A 21625-nucleotide genomic window follows, 5' to 3' on the forward strand; every position below is an offset into this window, starting at 1 on the left:
GAGTCAACGTGTATTTGGCTCATCGGCATCAACGCAGCAGGTCCAACTGAGGAGACAGCCGATTGGGGCGTGGCCCGGAAACACACGGCAGGGTTCTCACTTTCTGGACCTTGAATGATCCACCTCTTGACGCTTTCAATATCAATACATTTCCAATGGATTTCAAAGGGTCAGAAGCAAAGAAATGTATTTTCCCCCTTATTCTTATGCTAAAGTTGGGACTGCGATACGCTCACGTACTCCTGGGGAAATTGGCTAGAGGCACAAGTAGTCAACACAAGTCAAGCACGTTCGGATCATTGTTAACAAGTTTATTCTAAGGCCTAAAAAAAAGAAAAAGAAACACAGTTATGTCTGCACGTCGGTCAAGGCTTTTTAACCACAACATGTAGATCGTCTTGTCGATCTGTGACTTTGTTATAACAGGTGTTGCATTGAAATAAAATCTAACCAGTGAAAATGAACCGCTTGTTGTGCAGGGATTTGGACAAGCTGTCGAGACGAAGCTCCACAACTGATATGTTGTGTATGACGCGGCCTACATGGAAAAAGGTAGCGATAACGAAACATAGATTTGTACATGAAAATGTGCCATTACAAAAACAAACTAAATACAGACGAACTATCAGAACAGTTACAATAAAGGTTCTGCTGAAAATGTTTTGGCAAAGATAAGTTAAGGACTTCAGTGCAAGGCTGTGTGGTGCAAGAAAAATGATCCAAAAATCAAACCTCGCTAAAATACGAAATGCCTGTCCGAGCCAGGCATTTTGTTCTTTCCAGCAGCCAGAGAGCGTACACCAAATACAAGGGGGGGAGCCCCCGTCGTTGTTCCAAACCCATTCTTTAGAAGTTCCACTAGAAACGAGTTGTTCCCAGCCACGACTGGGGAATAATCGATAGTTGTGAGAGGTGATGGGAATATATCGTTGGTAAATCCAAATTGTAACAAATCTTTGGGAAGAAAGCTTTACAGAGTAAAACAGGCTTAGTGTAGTTCCAGTACCACGGCAGCACACACCAGTACGCTGGTTTTGCCATTGTCACTGGCACCCATGGTTACTATTACGATCGCCAACTACGTTACAATCATTTGTGATGAAATTTGGGTTTCCGTATCGCGATTAACTAAGCAATTAACACATGTTTTGAAGCATTTTAGAGGTTGCAACTGCCGCTTCCCCTCCGTTTCTAGTTCGGCCAGCCAGTCGGTTCAGTCTCTGGTGAATAAGAAGACACATGTATGGTTTCATAGAGGCGTTAACAGTAGCAGTGGTCATAGAAAGCTTAATTCTCAATCAGAAAAAATTATATTACACATATGTCAAGGTTTAGGCCATTTACTTCCTGCTCCCGTTAGGGAGAATTGTGCGTGTCAGTTGTTCCCTACTTAATAGCCGCCTTAGTACATTATATCGCTTATTGTTGGACTCATGTTGCGCGCCCCTTATCCTACAAGCTTCTTAGACTTTAGAAGTTTAATATGAGGTTAGTCTGCTTCCAACGCTAAGTCTTAACGCAAGTATTTGCATATCGCATGCCCTGGTTTGGAAATCCCTCGTTGAGTTCAACTGCTTCTGTGATATTTGAACGCTGATGCATTCAGGCGAACGGGCGACGGGCTGCCGAGCCCGACTCCACTGGGGGGGGGGGGGGGGGTCAGACTCGAGCGGGGCCAAGGGTAGAGAGGGGTAACAAAAAAAACAAAACAAAAAAAAAAATGGGCTAATTCTCCAAAATAGTTTAGCAGCTAGCCTCCCTCATTTACCCTCTTTCCGGGCTAGAGCGCAGGGAGCCATGTGCAGGGACAGTCGAACTGAGAGGTTATGTGTGGAATCAGCATCATCCACCCATACAGCACAGGTGGATGTCAGACACTGGTCGGCGCCGTCTTCCGTTCCCTTCGCCGCTCCGGTCCGTTTACTGGGTCTTCCATACGTCGTTGAGTAGTTTGACCACTTCCTCGTAGATGACGAAAACAATGGCCACGTCCAAGCACACGCGGCCGAGCCTGGGTACCGTCCCCTTGTAGAACCTGAAGGTCGGAGGGGACGAGTTAGGATTATCCGCAGGTGGGGGGTGGGGGCGGGGTGGGTGGCGAGCTAGAGTTGGAGGCCAGTAGGTTCACTCACGCCTGTGGTCCCTCGTGCTTTAAGATCTGGAAGGCGCAGTCCACTGTGTTCTTGTACCGGTGAGCCTCCAGACCCTACAACAAAAATAAAATAAAAATAAAAAACAGGTCATTAAAAACCCATTGTCATAAGGCTTAAATTCTCACAGAGCCAGGGTTCCCAACCTTTTTGCCCGATTTAATCTGCGACCAAATCTTTTCATGTATTTATTAGCAGTTCCTGTTGGTTCTATTTTCATGGTTGAGGGAGCAAGGTTATTGGGGAATACAATACAGGTACTCCTCGCTTAACGGCCGAGTTCCGTTCCTAGGACCAGGTCGTTAAGTGAATCGATTGATAAGCGAGGACCCGTGTTATTTCACGCTAAGAGGGCGTGGCCATGGAGAACGCTAATGTAGTGAATACTGACAGACTAGGGGAACGTGACTGAACGCTGATGAGGTGTATACAGTGTATATAGTATAAATAGTGTATAAAGGGTGACGCGCGATGAGATGCTTTTGACGCTTAGATGCTGCGCACGCAGCGTACAATACAGCGTACAATACAGTCTAAAAAAAGGTGAAGAGAGAAGGTTTCAATGAAACCTGACCAGAGGCAGCTTTATCTTTGGATTAATGGACGTGGGGCCTCCAGGTCGACCTTGACAATAGAGGGAATGGATCATCTGGACTAAGACCAGCACCAAGAGCAGACAGAAGGAGCTGACTAGTCCTCCATCACCTTAGTCTAGCACTACCTAGTCTAGAACTCATTCATCTCAAATTAAGCGACGTCTCTAAAAGGCATTTTTAAATTCAGATTAAGATGAAACACCATCTTTATAACCGGCCCCTAGATTTTGTCACAATTTATGCTTGAGCTAACACATTTTGAACTATTTTTTAACCAATATTTGACTTGAGGATCTGCAACCCCAGGTCGGGAACCACCCTTTCGGTGCATCTAAGACAAGAGGGGATCGTTACCTGCATCCTCGTCTTGACCACATCTAGAGGAGTGTTGCCAAAAACACTGGCGGCGCCTGCCGTTGCCCCAAACATCGCCGTGACAATGGGGTGCATCTCCCGCCGCGGATCATCCCCTTGAGAAAAAAAAAAACCCCAGCCCGACACATTTTAAAGGTGAGCGTACACAAACACAAAAGTAACTTACACAGCTTACAATCATGGCAAGGAAATACTTTGAAAGAAGATTCTAAAAGAAAAGTGGGGGTGTTCGTGACAATATTAAATTACCTTTGTACCAATTACGCAGAGCGTTCATCACGTAGAAGCGGATGGCCTGATTGGTTCCCTGTTTCAGCACAGTTGCCGTGAGACCCTGGTACGTTCCCCTTACACCTAGGATTCAATTCAAAACGCGTTATTTCCCATTGACAGACCTGACAAATATACACATTCCAACACGCCGATAAGCCAGTTAGCGGGATTGGACCAATACCGGTTTTGTATTTCGGGCCGATACGAGGCAACGTTTGTTTTCCACTGGCTTACCCTGTTCCCTGATGATCTCACTGACTCCATGAAAGAAACCTCTGTAGCGTGGTCGGAGGGAACACTGGTCGTGGATCAACTTCACCTGTGGTGGTGACGGACAAGGGACGATTCTGAGCATTGAAAGGGCACCTTCACCCTATTTGCAGTGGCAAAAACTTCAGAGAAACGTCTTGGGGCGGCACGCCACGCGGGCTATAGCATGGGAGATCAATGCGTCTTTACGTCGCCTATTTATTGTCAAGTTCCAGGGGTTCTCCCGTTCAGTGCCGGCAATTCGAACACCAAGCCGGGAGAAAATCCTGACAATCGGACGCAGTAGAATTGGCAATTTCTGGCGAATCACCCGTTGGGGGTGCCGCTGCTGATGCTTCCAATGTTTTATCGTAGATTGTAGAGAGACACATTCCAAACTGCGCCGCCAACCTTGAGCGTTTCCATTGGACAGACCACCACGATAGCCTCTGCCATCCCCGCCCCGAGACCGCAGAGCAGGCTCCGCGTGTTGTCTAGGCGACCGGTAGCGTCCCTCATGGGGTTGCTTAGAATCTCAAACGTCCCGAATCTGAGGGAATAGGGAGGGAGGCGGGACAAATGACGCGACGGAAACTGAAATGTGGTAAGTGTCGTCGTACGTGAACACGTGCCCCACCTGACCGCCGATTTGGGTATCGATCCGTAAAGCAGCGAGCTCAGACCTCGATACAGCCCCCGGAGACCATGGTCCTGCACGGTCAGCTTTACACAGTCGCCTGCAGACGCAAAGACGCACAGCGCACACAGTCAGTCGCAAACCGCCTGTCGTGAGACTTGCCGCGTCGGGGAGAGAGTCAAAGCAGCCCCGCCCGCCGTACCGATGCCCCTGTAGCGCGGTGGGTTGGCCCTCTCGTCCAGTTGCAGCTGGGTTTTCACGTACTCTGTGGGGAAGGTGATGCAGATCTCTATACCTCCTGCGATGCCGCCTGTGGAAGCGAGTGAGAAGGGAAATATGGCAGCAGTATTTTGTTGCTCTTCAGCGTTTCGCCCATACAAACACCTCCTTTCAGATACCGTTTGGAATTTGATCACCTTAAAATGGGGACGCGTTGCGGATACCGTAGGTTGTCGCTGTACAAAAATCTGAATCAGCCTTTATTGGGCAACCAAGATTACACATAGGAGGAATTGGACTCCGAGAGTGATATGTTAAAATGAAGTCAAAATATCAAGTAAAATGATTAAAAAATATTTTCACACACCTCGCAGGATCTGTCATAAACAGTGTTTACAACGTAAACGGGCACAAAGCAGCATATTCAAAGAGGTAGCAATGACACGCACAAGGATTGACGCCTGAAACAAGTGCAGATTAAATGTTAACGCAGAGGGTTGGGAGTAGTTGTGTTGGATCCATGATCCGGATATGGAGGGATACCCCCACCCGCCCGGGCACGTCGCGTGTAAAAGGCGCTTGAGCGCACGGATGAATACAGTAGCATCGTCGGACGGTCGAGCGCCGCTGACCCAGTTCCCCCAGCTGGCCGAGGCGGGCGGGGATTCGGCCGCTCGTCCCCTGGCGGCCGAGGAGGAACCGCGTAGCTTGTCGCGCGTCGTACCTGCGAGGATGGCTTTCCCCGGGTGCGTGGACCTCCTCTCCCCGACGACGGCGGCGGCCGCCAGGCTCCTCCTCCTCCTCGCCCCGTCCGCCGTGCCGTCTGCCGGGAGGGAGCCCAGCCCCAGGCGCCAGACCGCACACCGGGATGGAGGGGTCGGCGGCGGTGGGGGGAAGCCGCGGCTCCCGCGCGGGCCTCCCGACGCCGAGAGCGGCTCTCGCAACGAAGACATGTTCCGACGTGCGGATGGCCGGGCTGCGTCCTGGGCTCCTCTGGGTGTCAGCGTGTCAGTGTGCGCCCGCTGTACCGCGCAATGTCAGATAGTGCTGCGGGGACTCGTTAACGATTCGTCCGTATTGAACGTTCCTTTGCACGACTCGGGCGCCGGGAGTCCCCCCCCCCCCCCCCCCCCGACAATCGAGCGGCCGAGCGAGTGAGCCGCCGACTCACTCGCTGGAAACACAACAACATACAAGGAACAACCGCGGACTAAGTTAAAGTCCGAGGTGAAAATGCTACGGCATGTGTCATTATTCATATTGAATGTGACTTATTTACACAATCATCAGCACTTTTTTCCCCTGACGCCTGTCATCACCTTGTGTGGAGGGACAGGGCCGAGGGCAGCTGACACTGCGACGAGGGAGACTCGACACCGACTGGGGGACAGTTTGTTGTCGTAAAATATATGTCTAGGCCACAAATCCTTCGGTGTCTAAATGCGTGGACTAGAAACTGTAAAGCAGAAACTGTGCTTCGGCTTGTTTTTCATCTTCCAATTCTCACGATTAACGTTTTTGGTTTTGAATCTTCTAATTCTCGTGATTAAGGGCTCGGTTGCATATGATCGGTGGCTTGATTTTAATCTTTTACTCTCTGATTAATGTTTTTGAGTTTCATTGTCGGTTAAATCTTTTACTTTCTAATGCGCTGTTGTACAGCACTTTGAGTTGCATTTAATGTTGGAAAGGTGCTGCATAAATACATTTTTCCGTTCCTTCCTTCCTTACTTACTTACTTACTTACATTCACATTGCACCAACTGAAATCCTTTCGACCGCTAATTTGTTTTTGTGTTTCGCACTTTCGCATTTCTCTGTCCAAACGAAGGTTTTCGAGACAATCATTTATAGGAGCCACCGTTTGGGAAATCCTTTCGACGGCACGAAACGATTCTTGTGAGGATTTCATTCCCGACTCGGCAGCCCGACGACTCTCCTGACTCGTTCGTCGTTCGGGTGAACGAAGAGAGGGAACGAATCGAACGACTCTTTTTTTTTTTTTTTTTTTTTTCCCCCCCTTTTTTTGTTTTTTTTGGAGTGACTCGTCAAGATCTGACTCGGAAGAAAGAGTCGAATCTCCCATCGCTGTTGCGAGACGGTCAACAACCCGAGCGCACCAATGTGGCGGCGGGAGCCTCGTGAATATTCATCTCGCGGTCAGGAGACGCCGCCGCCGCCAAATCCCATAATAGTTTAGCGACCGATGGCGCCGGCGACGCCGAGCTATCGCTGCCCCATGGGGGCGAGAGCGCTGGGCGAGCCGAGCGCGTAGACGACCGCCGCCGTCCGGGCGCGGCGTTCATCCCCCTCGCCGCCCGCTGAGAGCCTGGGCCGAGGGAACGTTTTCGCGGCACTGTCTCAGGAACGCGCCCGTTTTGTGACGCACACGGGCGTCCGAGTTGCGAAGCCCCTTCCTGCCACCGCACACAACGATCACGTCGAACCGATTATTATTATTATTATTATTATTATTATTATGACATAATAGCTACGCCGGGTGGAACGGAAGTCCTTCGAGCCAATTTCCATTATCTTCTGTCCAAGTGGAATTTGAAACGTGTTCCCTCCCGCTACACCCGCGGCTGAAAAAAAACCACTCTTATTTGATTGATAAACAACTATGTGGATGATTATCGTCCACCATTCCGTACAAACCCGCACAATGTGTAACCTTATCCCGAAGCAGCGCGGTCACACACCGTGGCAAGATGGCGGCGCTGTTGACGTTTCATAGCAGGCGCATAGCGCGGCGAACGAATCGTCTCTGTTTCTACATTTTACCAATTTAATTTTTTTTTGTGAACAAAAAAAAAATTACATGTATATTTTTTTGGAGAAGAACGTCTGGGGAAAAAAATGTTGTTTGTACACCAGTTGAGGTGAAGCCCATGCCTCCTTTAATGATAGGTCTATAATAATAATATATAATGTATTATAATAAATAGTAATGTAATATAATATACAGCCTACACAATTTGGTCAATTATCTGACTGAATATGTGACAGATACTTATTCAGATGAGATGTTGTAGTAGTAATAATAATAATAATGATAATAATAATCATAAAACGTGTTTTTCTTACGTGTGTCACCCACGGTCCCTTTAAACAGTGCCATGTCGTGCCTTGGCCCACGCCCCCACTCCCCACTCACCCCTGACAATAGGAACTGGGTCACACATTTCATTCCCCTTAAGGTGTAGAGTGACTGGGTCAGTGCGAGGGCAAAACCCACGACTCCAAAAATCTCACTCTTGAGAGGGAAACGATGCTGTCGTTCGTTTTTATACTGTTTATTTAAGGTGTTAGATGAGGTGTTACAGATTACATAGCATGGAATCCTCTCTGTTTTTCTCCCTTTATAATTTTTTCAGGCCCTTGTCGTCATACAGTTATCGTCATTCAACCTGTGTATTTGGCAACATGCTAATTTTCATGTACTCTATGTTACCCGTGGGGTTTTTTTTCCACAGATCCCTCAACTGTTACATAGTTGAAACTCATAAAGGATTCATTTCCCACGCATAGTTGACATATTGTACATGTGCCCTTCACTGATCATTATAAATTCAATCACACCCTGAACACTTATTACAAGACATACACGTGGTTCACCTTCATTGCAATTAACACCCCAGACTTTTTTTTGGACAATGATCAATGATGGGTTTCAAAGAATTTCCTGAGATTGCTATAGCCGACAGTATAGCCACCTAAAAATGTTGCTTTTTAAAAGCAACATTTAAAGAAAACACAAAGTGTAGATGATCAATTATTTGTTCACGGTGGTCGTCATCCCATCAAACAGCAGACATTTTGCCTGGAGAGGGGGAGAAAACAAGTCAGTATTTTCTAAGACCTAAAATACGGCACGACAGTTGTCAGCCGAGTGTGTTTTGTTTTTATTTTGGGCCCACCTCGTGCCAGCGGAGGGTGTCTGGGGGAAGCCCAATATGGCAGTGAGGGCAGGTGTGTGTCTGATCAGCCAGCTCTGGGTTCCTGGGGCCCCGGCACGGCCCCTCGCCGCCCCACAGGGGGAGCGACGTGGAGTGGGAGGAGCAGGCCACGCCGAAGTGCGGTCGAGGGTCTATCTGATAGTTGACGCTCTGGCCACCAGGAGGCAGTGGAAGCAAAGGATCCGGGTCTCGCTGCAGCAGCGCGTCGGTTTACGGCAGAGTGCAAGAGAGCGCCGTCAGTGGAAGTGACTCCGTCTGGTAGAGTCAGTACCGCTTTAAAGTGGTAATCCGCAAGATTATTTTGTTCCTAAAATCCCGTTGACACTTTATTTAGCCAGCACTTTAGAACAAATAGCCCTCGAATGTGTGTGTGTTACATATGTGATTCTCTATGCGCCGTTTTAGGGCTGAACGATATGGCCAAAATGTTATCACAATATATATATATTTATTGTATTGATCAATGACGATAATAATCACAATATATATTTATTAATTACAATAATAATAATAATAAATATAGTCATGTTAAATATTTAGTCTTGTTAGATGTGTATCACAGTTCTCCGGATTCCGTGCAACGTAGCATGAGTTCCCGATTTTTCATTTTTGACGACCCCTCCGAGACGAACGCGGATTTATATGACAATAGGTCAAAGTTTCACAAAGTGACTGTGTTCTCAATATAATAGCAATGCTCTTTATTTTCGGTGGATTTGTAAAGTTTTGTCGACATTCCCTGTTGCAAATGTAGACCGGTGTGGACGACAACACGTATGAAACGTTCCCACTCCAACGACACCTCAGCCAATGATCATCATTTCTAAACTGACATGATCTGTGATTTTAGCGACTATTTTAAATTGCGCCTTTGACGTACAACATTCATTGTGTTTATGTACAAGAAGGTACATAGACACACACACACACACACACACCCTTGGTTTGTAATCTCTAACCACGACAGAGCGACGGGGTCCACGCTGCACACTGGACACGGTGCAAATGTACATTCTGAAACCAGAACCTGCACATCTCTAGTAAACAGGATGATGACGTCATAAAGCGTCTCTCTCTAAATCTCATCTCCTCCGTTTTGTCTACGAACAGTGGCGTGTCGGTCAAGCGCGACCACCTGGATACTTGCGGTCAAATTTGGTCGGTTTCTCACTCAGTCTGCTCCGTATGTGGATCGATTTGGATGGAACTTGAACCTCACTGACATACCGGTTGAAACTACACTTCGACCGTGTTTCGTAACTTCTGCCATTGTTGTGTTCCCGATACTTTAAGCCGTGTTGTAGATGCTTTGCCGTTCGATGACTTGGACCATGTCTGTGATTTGGGTCAAATTTGGTCTGTTTTTCCACTCATTTCTGCTTCGCATGTGGATGGATTTGGATGAAAGTTGAAAAACTGGATGTTTGTGACATACGAGACGTAAACCGTGTTCCTAACTTCTGCCCCTGTTCTGTTTTAAAATAGTTTTAGCCTGAACTATTCAGAGAATTTTTCCCAAGCAAAAACAGTAGGATAGTCATAATAATAATAATAATAATAATAATAATAATAATAATAATGCTAGATCTACAGTTTTAAGTGTATTCTTATGGCTTCATGTTAAATACTGAATAAATAAAATAATAAATATGTAAACAAATAAAGAGATGAATAATAAATATTATATAGATATATTTTACATTCTTTTAAATATATAATATAATCGTCATTGTCGTCTGAGAACAGTCTCAAAAGTTCCCAAATCTGCCCTCTGTGATTATATGCGGGGACGTTTGGAGCGGAGCGGGGGACGCTCTCCGACCGTGTCAGACCAGAGGTCACTGAAAATGGCGGATTCTTTCTTTGATCCCGCTCTCCTTTTGCGGGGACGGGGGACGCGCTGGGCTCGGGTGGCGAGGAGGGCGAGTTGAAGTTGGTGTTTGGGGAAGACCCGCCACATCAGCTCCGGGGGTGGGGCCCTCATCCCCGCTGCCTGACCGCAGAGTGCCACGGCCGGGGGAGACAACGGAGGAAGCCCTGGCGCACCTGGACCCCAAAATTGGTCAAATGATTGGCTGTTTGTGTCACAATGTTGTTTCTCTGCGTTACGATTGGCTGTTTGTGTGGTATGTTATTAATCGTCGTTATTGTGGAAGATTTTTTTCATGAAAATTATCTAGATCGTTTTATCACCCAGCCCGAAGCTGTTTTCATTGTTGGTGGCGGGGTCCGCCGTTCCCAGCAAGAATGCCCCGCATGCACAAGAGGTGAAAAGCTCAGCTGTGGTGCATCTGATGAAAAATATCCCCAAGTGACCCCAAGCACCCCAAGTGACCAACAGAAAAAGACCCCAAAATCAATTGATCAGCAGAAGGCATCCTTTTTAGAAAAACACAAGAGTAAACCTGGATGCCTAAAAAAATAACCGTTGCTGTTTCGAATGAGAAGGAGTAGGCGTGTTACGGAGAGATCACTATGAGAGCCCATGCACTTGTTATTAGTCTACTCTAAAAGTCAGAACGTGTCTACTTCCTGTAGTCCAGAGAATGCTGCCTCCCATTGTCTCTGTTGAAGGAAATCACTACATGCCACTGCAAGCCAGCGGCATGTGGGATGGAGCAGGGCTAGAAATGTAAAAAAATGCGGTTGGGTATGTAAACAAATGCCCCCCGCGATCAATAATACACAGTGTGATTGATTCACTTCCTGCAATTGGGTCGAATCACGGTCGAATCACAGTCTCACCGCAAGCGAACCACACTAGGGTTCTCTTGGAACCGGTCCAAGACCAACTCTCACATGCGTTCTGGAACTGGTTGTTGTGGTCTGCACCCGGGTATCACATCTGCCCAAAGGAACCACGCAAGGGGTTAAACGCACCACGGTTCGATTCAAACGTATTAAACGGGGCACATGTGAAAGCGCCCTTCAGTGTCATCCACACAACACAAATCTTATGGATTCCCACTTTAAATCATGAAACTCTCGGTCGATCGCAACTGTTTCACCTAGTCATAGTGTGTTTCATCAAAGATGTGGCAACCTGTTTGGGAACTTGAGGGCGAATCTCTGGATCAAGCGACCTCATGCAGTACCAGCAGGGCTCCGAGGTTTGGTCTGTGAGGGACACAAATCAGAAACCACAGCGACCAGCGTAAACAGTCCCCCTTAACATCTTGTCACACATCAGTTAAGTGACAACATCCCACTAAGGCGTCCAATGACGGCGACGCCGACCGAGACACTCACTCTGTTCGCCGGCGAATGAATGCGACGACAACAGCAAAGAGTCGGCCGGGTTTGCTTCTCGCTTTGTCCACTCGGGGGACAATGGTAGGCAGTCGGCACCGCCCCGTGGGTCCCCTGCGTCCGTCAAGGCCTCCTGTGGCACGGCCTCTGTGTCACCCATAGATAAAACTTCCTCCGGGACTCCAGTGGCCTTCCCTTCCGCCTGATGGAACTCAAACACACAGGCACACGCATTTAGGTTATGATGTATGGGTTTGGAGTATTCAAAAGGATGTATGATCTTCATCGTGATCGCTTGTAGCAGGCAGGTAAGGGGGTCCATAAAACAAACCAGAACAGATGAGTCCGACCCGGCTATGACTCCAGTCTCTGCTTCGTCAGCTCTCTGAGCCTCGTCCACGGGGGGAGGCCCGCGGGACCCGTCACCCCCTCCACTCCATCCCTGGCTCGGGGCGGCAGCAGTCTGCTCACTGAGGTGATACGGGGAAATGAAAGGGCTATCGAGGAAGTCAATCTTGGGTCATTGCGTTGACCAAGCCTTTACAGGAAGTATATAGATATATACAGTAGTAGTAGATACAGTATAGTATATAGAAGACCCCGCTCTTCCGGGAACACCTGATCCTGTCTGAGCTATGACTGACTATTGTTGTTTTTGTTGATGTTGACTAGTATTAATTTGTTCTATTGACATACTGCACTCTCATATAGGTGCGTATCATATTGCACAAACACAGAAGAAAAACAACAACTTTTATTCTGACTCCTTGCATCTTGCAGTTTTACCGTATCTGGTTGAATTTAGAAACCGGTGTTCATACATTTAAACTGATGGTCGTTCCATTGGTCAATGTGTGCTTTGATTGTTTCTAGTCTCTTGTGTAAGTTGCTTTGGACAAAAGTCTGCTAAATGAATAAACGTAAATGTACAATAAACAGTTACACACATGGTACATAAAGTACATAATCACTAATGCCCAACACCTTACCATTGGTTGTAATTCTCCTCTTCCTCACCCTCTCCCTCCATCCTGGCTTTCGTGTCTCCCTCCCAGTGTGGCCCGGTTTCAGTTTTTCCTTCCTCTCTTTGACGTTCACTGTCTTTTTCCCCTTTCTGTACCCGTTTCCATTGTCTCTCCACCTCTCCCCTACGGTCTCTCTCCTCTCCCTCACTCTGAAACGGAAACTCCAGCCCTTTAATAATGGATAGCTCTGAATGGCTCACAAGCAGCGATGCTGTAAAGAGTAAGCAGGCGAGGGCTCCAGTGTCTCACTGGTCCAGTGCACCATTGACACCAACAGACCCCTCCATAGGTCAATACAAAATACAACCACAACAAAAAGTGTGGCAAACAAAATGGAATACAGTAAATCGGAAAACCCCGATAAAGCAATGTTTGTTTGAGTTTCCCAGATATTACATTCCATATTATAGCATAAAAACAATCAAATGCATAAGTCCTGGTGGCTTTGCATGGAAACTGTGAACATTTGTCAGAACACACAGTGCATCACAGCTTGCTGTGTATGGGGCTGCGTAGCCGCAGACCAGTCAGAGTGTCCATGCTGACCCCTGTCCACCACCGAAAGCTCCTACAATGGACACGTGAGCATCAGAACTGGACCATTGAGCAATGGAAGAAGGTGGCCTGGTCTGATGAATCACGTTTACCTCTACATCATGTGGATGGGCGGGGTTAGGGTCCGATCCGATGGAGCATCTTTGGGATGTGCTGGAACAACAAGCCCGATCCATGGGGGCCCCACCTCACAACTTCCAGGACTTAAAGGATCTGCTGCTAACGTCTTGGTGCCAGATACCACAGGACACCTTCAGAGGTCTTGTGGAGTCCATGCCTCCACGGGTCAGAACTGTTTTGGCGGCACAAGGGGGAGCTACAAAATATTAGTGGTTATTAGTGGTGCTTTTAATGTTGTGACTGATTGGTGTATATTACAGCCAAGGCCTACTAATTTTTTATACCACTGTTTTCCAGGCACTGCAGTGTGGTTTGTCTGTAAATATATCCTTCCTCCAGTAGATGGAGGGAGAGCATTTAATTTGAGCGATAAGGCGTCTTACTAAAGGAGCCTGTAGGAAAACCCAGAGAACCAGCCTCCCTCTCTTTCTCCCTCCCTTTCTCTCTCTCTCGCTCTTTGTCTCTTTTCTTTCTTAAACACCGGTTCCTTCTCCTCCGGTGTCACTTTTCAAACCGATCGAATTGTTCAAAAGCTGTTCAAAGCAAAGTTCTTCCCTGTTATCAGTTAACTAACACACTGCGATCCAAAACTGACAACAAAGGACACACTACGCACAAATTGAGCTGGTTAAAAACAATATTATTATTATAAAGGCAGAATCATATCATGCGTGTTTTTGTGTCGGTATATATGCGTGTGGAGTGCATGACAAAGGGAGAGAGTGTGTGTTAGTGCATGTGTACGAGAGAGAGAGAGAGAGAGAGAATGAGAATATGAGGGGGCGTGTGTGCGTGTGCGTGCGCGCGTTTGTAATGGCATGGCAGGAGCAGAGTAAATTGAGTGTTTTTCGTGTATATGTGTCCTCTTTTGTGGGAGGAGGGAGATGGGAACATAAGTGGCGATGACTCACCGGTCTTTTGTGACAGTGGTGCAGGGAGAGAGTGCCTCGTGCCTGTTTCATTCGCCGGGGGCTCACATACAAAAACGAGAAATGGAGGGAAACAGAAAGGAGAAATAGCGTAAGATTGGCCAGTGGGGAGCATGCCGAGGAATGGGGGCGACGGGGGTGGAGGTGAAGAGGAGACGGAAAGAGATGAAAGGCGCGTGGGGAAGGCCGAAAGTTGCGGAGGTGTCCAAGGAAGGCATTGAGGGCCCTCGTGTTGGTGTTGGTGCAGAGGAGAAGCAGGGGCTGATGAGGCCCCATTAGAGAGCGTGGGATGAATAACAAAAGCGACCAGCGACGAGGCGGGTCTCCAACTTTAGGGAGACATTTGAAATCTATTATGGACAAAATAAACAACATTTAGGGTGAGGGAGGCCTGATTGGGAATGGCCAGCCTTTAGGATCCGACCAGGGGAACAGATTTCCTTCTTTCTGGATTGTCTATGTCTCATGAGTTTGTCGCCTGTGGAAGACACGGATCGGGGAAGTAAAATAAACACTCTGGCTGAATGTTTAGAAAGGCTGTTGTTGTTGTTTTTTACCTGGTCCAAATTGATGCTGTTTGCTCCTGCGGTGTCCTGTGGAGTAGTTATCAAAATACATGTTAGAGGGGAAAAAAAACAACGGAAGTGTTGGAGAATGAGAGATAGATGGATAGAAAGAGAGAGAGAGCGATATATATATAAGTGTGTATATATATATATATATATATCGAGAGACAGAGAGAGATAATTGGATGAGAGAAATAGAGATGATAGATCAGTCAATCAATATTGATTGATTGATTGATTGATTGATTTTCAACTTATTTCATCATATCATGACCCATATCTGTGGGTGAGTTGAATGCTAAAACTTCTGAATAAATAGATGTCATACGTAGATAGATAGAGAGAATGACAGAAAGAGAGATAGAAAGATAGATAGATAGATAGAGTGTGAAAGAGTGATAGATACACATACACCGATCAGCCACAACATTAAAACCACTGACAGGTGAAGTGAATAACATCGATCATCTCGTTCCAATGGCACCAGTCAAGGGGTGGGATATATTAGGCAGCAAGTGAACAGTCAGTTGTTGAAGCTGATGTGTTGGAAGCAGGAAAAATGGTCCAGTGTACGGATCTGAGCCACTTTGACCAAATTGTGATGGCTAGACGACTGGGTCAGAGCATCTCCAAAACAGCAGGTCTTGTGGGGTGTTGCTGGTATGCAGTGGTTAGTACCTACCAAAAGTGGTCGAAAGGATGGACAACCGACCGGGTCATAGGCTCCAAAGACTCATTGACGCATGTGGGGATTGGATTCCAGCCCGTCTGGTCCGATCCCACAGAAGAGCTACTGTAGCACAAATTGGTGAAAAAGTTAATGCTGCTCTGATAGAAAGGTGTCAGAACACACAGTGCATCACAGCTTGCTGTGTATGGGGCTGTGTAGCTGCAGACCAGTCAGAGTGTCCATGCTGACCCCTGTCCACCACTGAAAGCTCCTACAATGGACACATGAGCGTCAGAACTGGACCGTGGAGCAGTGGAAGAAGGTGGCCTGGTCTGATGAATCACGTTTTCTTCTACATCATGTGGATGGTCGGGGTTAGGGTCCGATCCAATGGTGCATCTGTGGGATGTGCTGGAACAACAAGCCCGATCCATGGGAGCCCACCTCACAACTTCCAGGACTTAAAGGATCTGCTGCTAACGTCTTGGTGCCAGATACCACAGGACACCTTCAGAGGTCTTGTGGAGTCCATGCCTCCACGGGTCAGGGCTGTTTTGGCGTCATGAGGGGGAGCTACACAATATTTGTGGTTATTAGTGAGGCTTTTAATGTTGTGGGTGATCGGTGTATATACTGTATATATACAGTGTATATATATATATTTTTTTTTTAGAGAGAGAGAGAGAGAGAGACATTGATTGATTGATCGATTTTAAACTTATTTTGGATCATATCTCATGACTCATATCTGTGGATATGAGTTGAATGCTAAAACTTCTGAATAAATGGATGTCATAGATAGAAGGATGGATGGATGGATGGATGGATAAATTGATTGATTGATTAATTGATTGATTTTCAACTACTGTTCCCTCTTACCCGCTGTGGATATCAGCCGAGCGCTAAAACTTCTGAATAAACGGACGTCGTCAAGAGTAATTCCACTGAATGATTCATTTGATGAATCAATAAATAAATTGATTGCTTGTAATAGTGGGAATCGGCGCTCATACCGAATAACGGTGCGAAATGAACCAACCCCAAAGGGTTGTATTTATGTCACGCCGCTACCGATCAAACGGCTGTGAATTAGAGACATTTCAGAGAGTCTTTTCGGAGAGAGGGAGGGGGAGGCATTGGACAGGAGATATGGCGAAAGCTGTCGATCAAACCCCTTTTTCCATGAGGTGATTGGTTGGCTCAAGGCAGAAGCCGGCATGACTCAGTCATTATCTTGAATGCCAGCAGCTAAATTATTATACAGTTCAAAGAGAGTTTGTGTGTGTGCGCGCGTGCGTGCGTGTGTGTATCACTGTGCAGTAAAGTGTACAGATGGATGACTCATACACCAATCATGTGACTCATCAATCACTGCAGTTCCCAACTCCCCCTCCCTCTCTCTCCCTCTCCCTCCCTCTCCCTCCCGCCCTCCGAATAAATTCCCCCTCCCTCAGCGGCTCCTTCCGCCTCTCGTTCCGACAGCTCTGCTGGTATTTACCTCCCGTCGCCTTTTTGATTCCGTCTCCCGTCAGTGATCGGTTATTGTTTCGCCCTATTCTCCTGTCTCCTAGGAACAGCCGTCGGTGGGAGAGGAGAGATTAGCCCCTATCCCGTGTTCAAACCTTCCAACGCACCGCTCTCGAAGAAGGCATGAGGAAAAAACTGAGCTTTAATAAAATAATTGCTTTTATTTTTTCTCTTATAGCAAAACTATTAATCATCATGCTGTTATTTACACATTGCACGGGCATATTTATTTGACACTGTACATCTTACAATGCTAAAAGTGACATCAACAACAACACGCTCCTTTTACAAGACATGCGACCGCGGCCCCAATGTGGGCGAGTCGGCCGGCCCTTCCTTTTTGAAATGACTTTTCATTTTTTATTTATTTTTTCCCCTCCCCCATGTTCACAGTTTATTCAGAGAAACAGTCATCTTGATTTCTCCATTACTGTTTTATTTTTTATTTTTCCCTTTTTTTGTCCATTTTTTTTGTTCTTTTTTGTCGTTGCAAGTGAAAAGACGTGCATTTGTCGGTTTGAGCGCAATCCCTGACTCTCCAGCCTGAATCTTTTTTTTTTTTTTTTTTTTTTTTTTTTTAACCCCCACCCCGAAAATGAATAACATGGTCGAATATCTGCTTGTCGAACCCTCTGACGGGGCTGCAGCGCAGACGGTGTGACTTCAAGTATTTTCTTCTTTTTTTTTTTTTTGTTCGTTGTTAGAAAAAAGGAAAAGCGGAGGTAACACACGCGATTGGCAGAAGGGTCGACGGGACGGTTTTCGAGTGACGTCCTGAAAAGCCAAACCACGGGCAAACCAAACCCAAAAAAGGAAAAAGTCAGAGCTGATCAATGATGATTGGGAATGATGAGAAACGCCCTAAATTGTCAAGCAACTGGGTAACAACGCAGAGGCGGTGATGACGATGGCGGTGACGCCAACGATATGGGAGGGTAAATAGGTTGTTGTCGCCCCAAAGTCATTGAAAAACCCTTAGTACACCAGAGTGGAAGTGTTCGACGTTGAAGTTTGTGCTTTTTGGAGTCTGCGGGGTTTATCCGTTGGGACTGTTTTTTTAAAATATATTTGTTATGATAATAATAATTGATATCATATCATCTTTTTTTTCTTCATAGAACAATGTCACGTTCTAAATCCGGAGTTTGTAATGTGCGTATTTGGCGCCTTTTCAAATTCGCGTTTTTTTGGGGTTTTTTTCTCTTCTCTTTCGAATCACGATTAAGCGAACCTGAACCAAACAACAACAACAACAACAACAAAATACAACCAAAAGTAGTCCGTGCCAACTTTTTCGGTGGTGGGTGAGCCCGAGAAAAGCAATTAGGTTTTGTGTCACCGCTCTGTTGGAATCGCTCAGAAGTCGCTTGATTTGTCGACTTGTCCCGTAATGGCATAAAAGAAAAACACACAAGGTAAAGTGATGCTGTAAACATGAGTCTCTTACAGTGGGCGCGATTTCTTGTAAAACTGCGTAAGTGTGATTACCTGTGTGTGTGTGCGCGCGCGTGTGTCCGTGTGCGTGTACGTGTGTGTGTGTGTGTGTGTGTGTGTGTGTGTGTGTGTGTGTGTGTGCATGCACATAATCGCCTAGAAACCTCTGACGTACGGAACGCAAGAGCATCAGAGATTGACCTGAATGGAGCCAGAACATACGTCGTGGTGTGTTCTGTTTCACAATGTAAACTGATCGAGAGGCTGGGTGCGGTGACGAGGAGCAGCTCAAACTGGAACCTGCTCAGCCTCTTCCAGACCCGAGTCAACAAAACACTACGGTGGAAAACAAAATAAAACAAAATAAAAACAGAAAAGCAAACTGTTTACTTCCTGTCCTCTTTCCATTCGCTTAAAAACGTACGCAACCCCGCCCCGAGTCATTTTCTTTTTTTAATATGTATATATTCCCCCCGCCCGCTTCTCCAGTTATGTCTATCCCACATCTGTTTGTCCCTCGTTTCTGACAAATGTCCAAGAACATCTCTTAATACATTCTGCGTTTCATGTAGATCCTCTCAATAAAGTTCTCCAGCTCCTCCTCGCTGTCCAGCTGCGGTAGCAGCCCATCTTCTTCGTAGTCATCTCCCGGTGTGACTTGTGGGTAGTAGTAGGGGGGTCGCCTGCCTCTCCTGACTGGAGTTATAGGTTTGGGGGGAGGTAAGGGTTGGTAGGTCCGTGGGTGGGGGAGAATGTAATTGGAGATGTACGGGGCGAGAGGCAGCCGCGGGGCGGGCTGCTGCCTCCAGCCCTGTCCACGGCCCTTGCCCCCGGCTCGGAACCTGCGCCTGGGGACCTGGAGGTCAAGGTCCTGGGGGCCAAAGGACTGGTCTCTGGAAGGGAAAGGCTTGCTGTAGTATTGTTGTTTGGGATAGGGGAAGTACACCGGGTAGTAGGCTCGATATGGCTTCTGGTAGTAAGGGTAGGAGGGAAAGGCCAAAAACTGTTTCTGGGGTTTGTACCAGTAGTCAAGCTGCTTCCGAGGCTTATACCAAAAGTCCTGCTTGTATGACTTGACTTTGTCCTTTTGCCATTTCTTGTTGGACTTGACCTTATAAGGGGCCTTTTTAGGGTTATTTGAAGCTGTGTAGTGATAGACTGGCGGAGCAGCGAGAGGAGGGGGAACCAGCGGCCGGAAGCGTGGGTTAACAGGGTTGACGTTGGACGGCTGCTGCTGCAATTCCTTCCTTTTCTTCTTTTTCTCCTCCACGTCGCTGATGATTTCCACCACGTCATCAGCGGGGAGGTGCAGCTTGCTGCTGATCTCAATCAGCCTGTCAATCATTTGCTGGTCCAGGTCGTCGTCGTCGGAGATGACCTCCTCCGACCGCTTGTCCTCGGCCGTGTTGCCGGTGGACCCCGTGCTGCTCTTCTGCCGGGGTTTCATGTACGGCTGCTGCTTCCTCCCCATGTACTGCAGCAGCATGTCGGAGGCGATGTCCGCCAGCCTCTGCTCCTCCTCTCGGGCATGCTCCGCCTCCTCCTGCTGCCTCAGCACCTCCTGCTTCTCGGCGCGTGCCCTGGCCTCCTCCTGCAGGCGGGAGAGGTTCTCCTCCTCTTCCTCCACCTCTTCTTCCAGCTCCTCGCCTCCATTTTCGAAGTCATCCATGAAGTTGCCGCCCTGAATGGGTCTGTTGCGCCCCAGCTCGTCTTGCCAGTGTTGCTTCTTGCCGGAGCGGGCCAGCTGGGTGTTGTAGGCCTTGTAACCCTTCAGAGGAGGCAGGATCTCGTTGTCTTGGAGACCCAGGTCAATGTTTTGAAAGTAACCCCGGATTTTGCGCCGTAGTGCGGCCTCATCCCCCTGTGCGACATCGCTCGGAGCGGCCCCGCCTCTGAACTCCGCCACCCCGTTGCCCTCCTCGTTGTCTTGTTTCGGTGCCTCCTCGCTATCAGCTTGGACGAAAAAACCCATATCCTCCAACAACGAGCCGCGATCCTCCCCCGGCCTCTTATCTCTCATGTCTTCTTGCCTCCCCTCTGAGTCACCACCCTGGGAGGCGCTCTTATCTCCGACCGTTTTCCGTTCCATTCCCCTTTCGACCTCTCCTCCTTCCCTCTCTTTGACCACTCCTCCTCTTCCCCTCCCTGTGCCTCTCTCACTGCCCTCTACATTTCCCGCGGGCAGTTTTTCCCCGGTCTGATCCTGTCCCTGGTCCCCTATTCCATTGTCCTGAATCTCCCTATCCCTTGGGTGGTCCAGTGCCTCCATTAGAATGGATAGCACCCGCGCAGAGTCCATGGGGTTATCTGACGGGTCACCCTGACGCTGATCTACCGGAGTATCGACGGGGCTAGAGAAACGAAGGGGCGGCGGGAGGGAGAGAAGGGGGCCGAGGCTGTCCTCTTTGTGATCTGTCCGGGTGCGCCCCGCCACCCCTCCCTTGCCTCCCTCACCCCACACAGGGGCGGTGCCAGCCAGCTGCGGAGTGACAATCAGCAGGACCAATAGGACGAGGTGGGCTGCGGAAGGGGCGTGACGACAGGTCATGACCATGCAGAACTGGCAGGAGTGAGGTTAAGCACCTGAATAAAATAAGCAAAGGGTAGGGGAAGAAGGAATAAAATAATGAGGGGGGGGGGGGGAGATAAGTGATAAATGGCCACACATATTTTAGGACACGACATTCAAAATATATACTGCTGTGGTACATTTAGCATTTAGGTCCACACAATTAAGGTCTGCACAGGATTTCTTGTAAAAGTGAGATTTTGCCACGGAGAGACACCTAACTCACTTCTCACCGGCATTGAATCGATTTTTTTTTTTTTTTTTTTTCGTGGGGAAAAGCGGTCAGTGGGGAGTGGCGAATCAAGCAGCCAAGGTGTTTGTGCAAATCTACCAAGCAAAACATGAATACAATTTTAAATAGAATATCTCCACGTTTTTGTACGTCCTTTCCCCCCCCCCCTCAATCAAGCCCCCCTTGTTGGACGCGGGGAAATTGCGCGCTTACAACGGCTCAGCGCGTCGATGAAATGAACCGAGTCAATTAACGCGCACTAATCGCCGCGCGCACAAAACAAAAAAAAAA

At 47.7% G+C, this 21625-nt stretch overlaps 2 protein-coding genes across 2 annotated transcripts; both read right to left on the reverse strand.

The window, feature by feature from the left end:
• Nucleotides 1-1920: 1920 nt before the first annotated feature.
• On the reverse strand, nucleotides 1921-5491 carry slc25a1a (solute carrier family 25 member 1a; the record flags this gene model as incomplete). The annotated part of the gene is made up of 9 exons (XM_080013944.1): nucleotides 5224-5491; nucleotides 4483-4590; nucleotides 4281-4380; nucleotides 4055-4193; nucleotides 3629-3713; nucleotides 3371-3475; nucleotides 3101-3216; nucleotides 2133-2206; nucleotides 1921-2035 (listed from the first exon to the last, which is right to left on the reverse strand). The coding sequence occupies exons 1-9, from the start codon at nucleotides 5450-5452 to the stop codon at nucleotides 1921-1923; spliced, it is 1071 nt and encodes a 356-aa protein (XP_079870070.1). The 5' UTR covers nucleotides 5453-5491.
• A 13589-nt stretch (nucleotides 5492-19080) lies between these two features.
• On the reverse strand, nucleotides 19081-21087 carry LOC307239929 (uncharacterized protein; the record flags this gene model as incomplete). The annotated part of the gene is made up of 2 exons (XM_080013506.1): nucleotides 19081-20570; nucleotides 20694-21087. 2 exons carry the CDS (start codon nucleotides 21085-21087, stop codon nucleotides 19081-19083), a joined length of 1884 nt encoding a protein of 627 aa, XP_079869632.1.
• Nucleotides 21088-21625: the final 538 nt, after the last annotated feature.

This window comes from Zeus faber (genome assembly GCF_960531495.2).
Source record: "Zeus faber genome assembly, chromosome: 14".
NCBI classification, from domain to species: domain Eukaryota; kingdom Metazoa; phylum Chordata; class Actinopteri; order Zeiformes; family Zeidae; genus Zeus; species Zeus faber.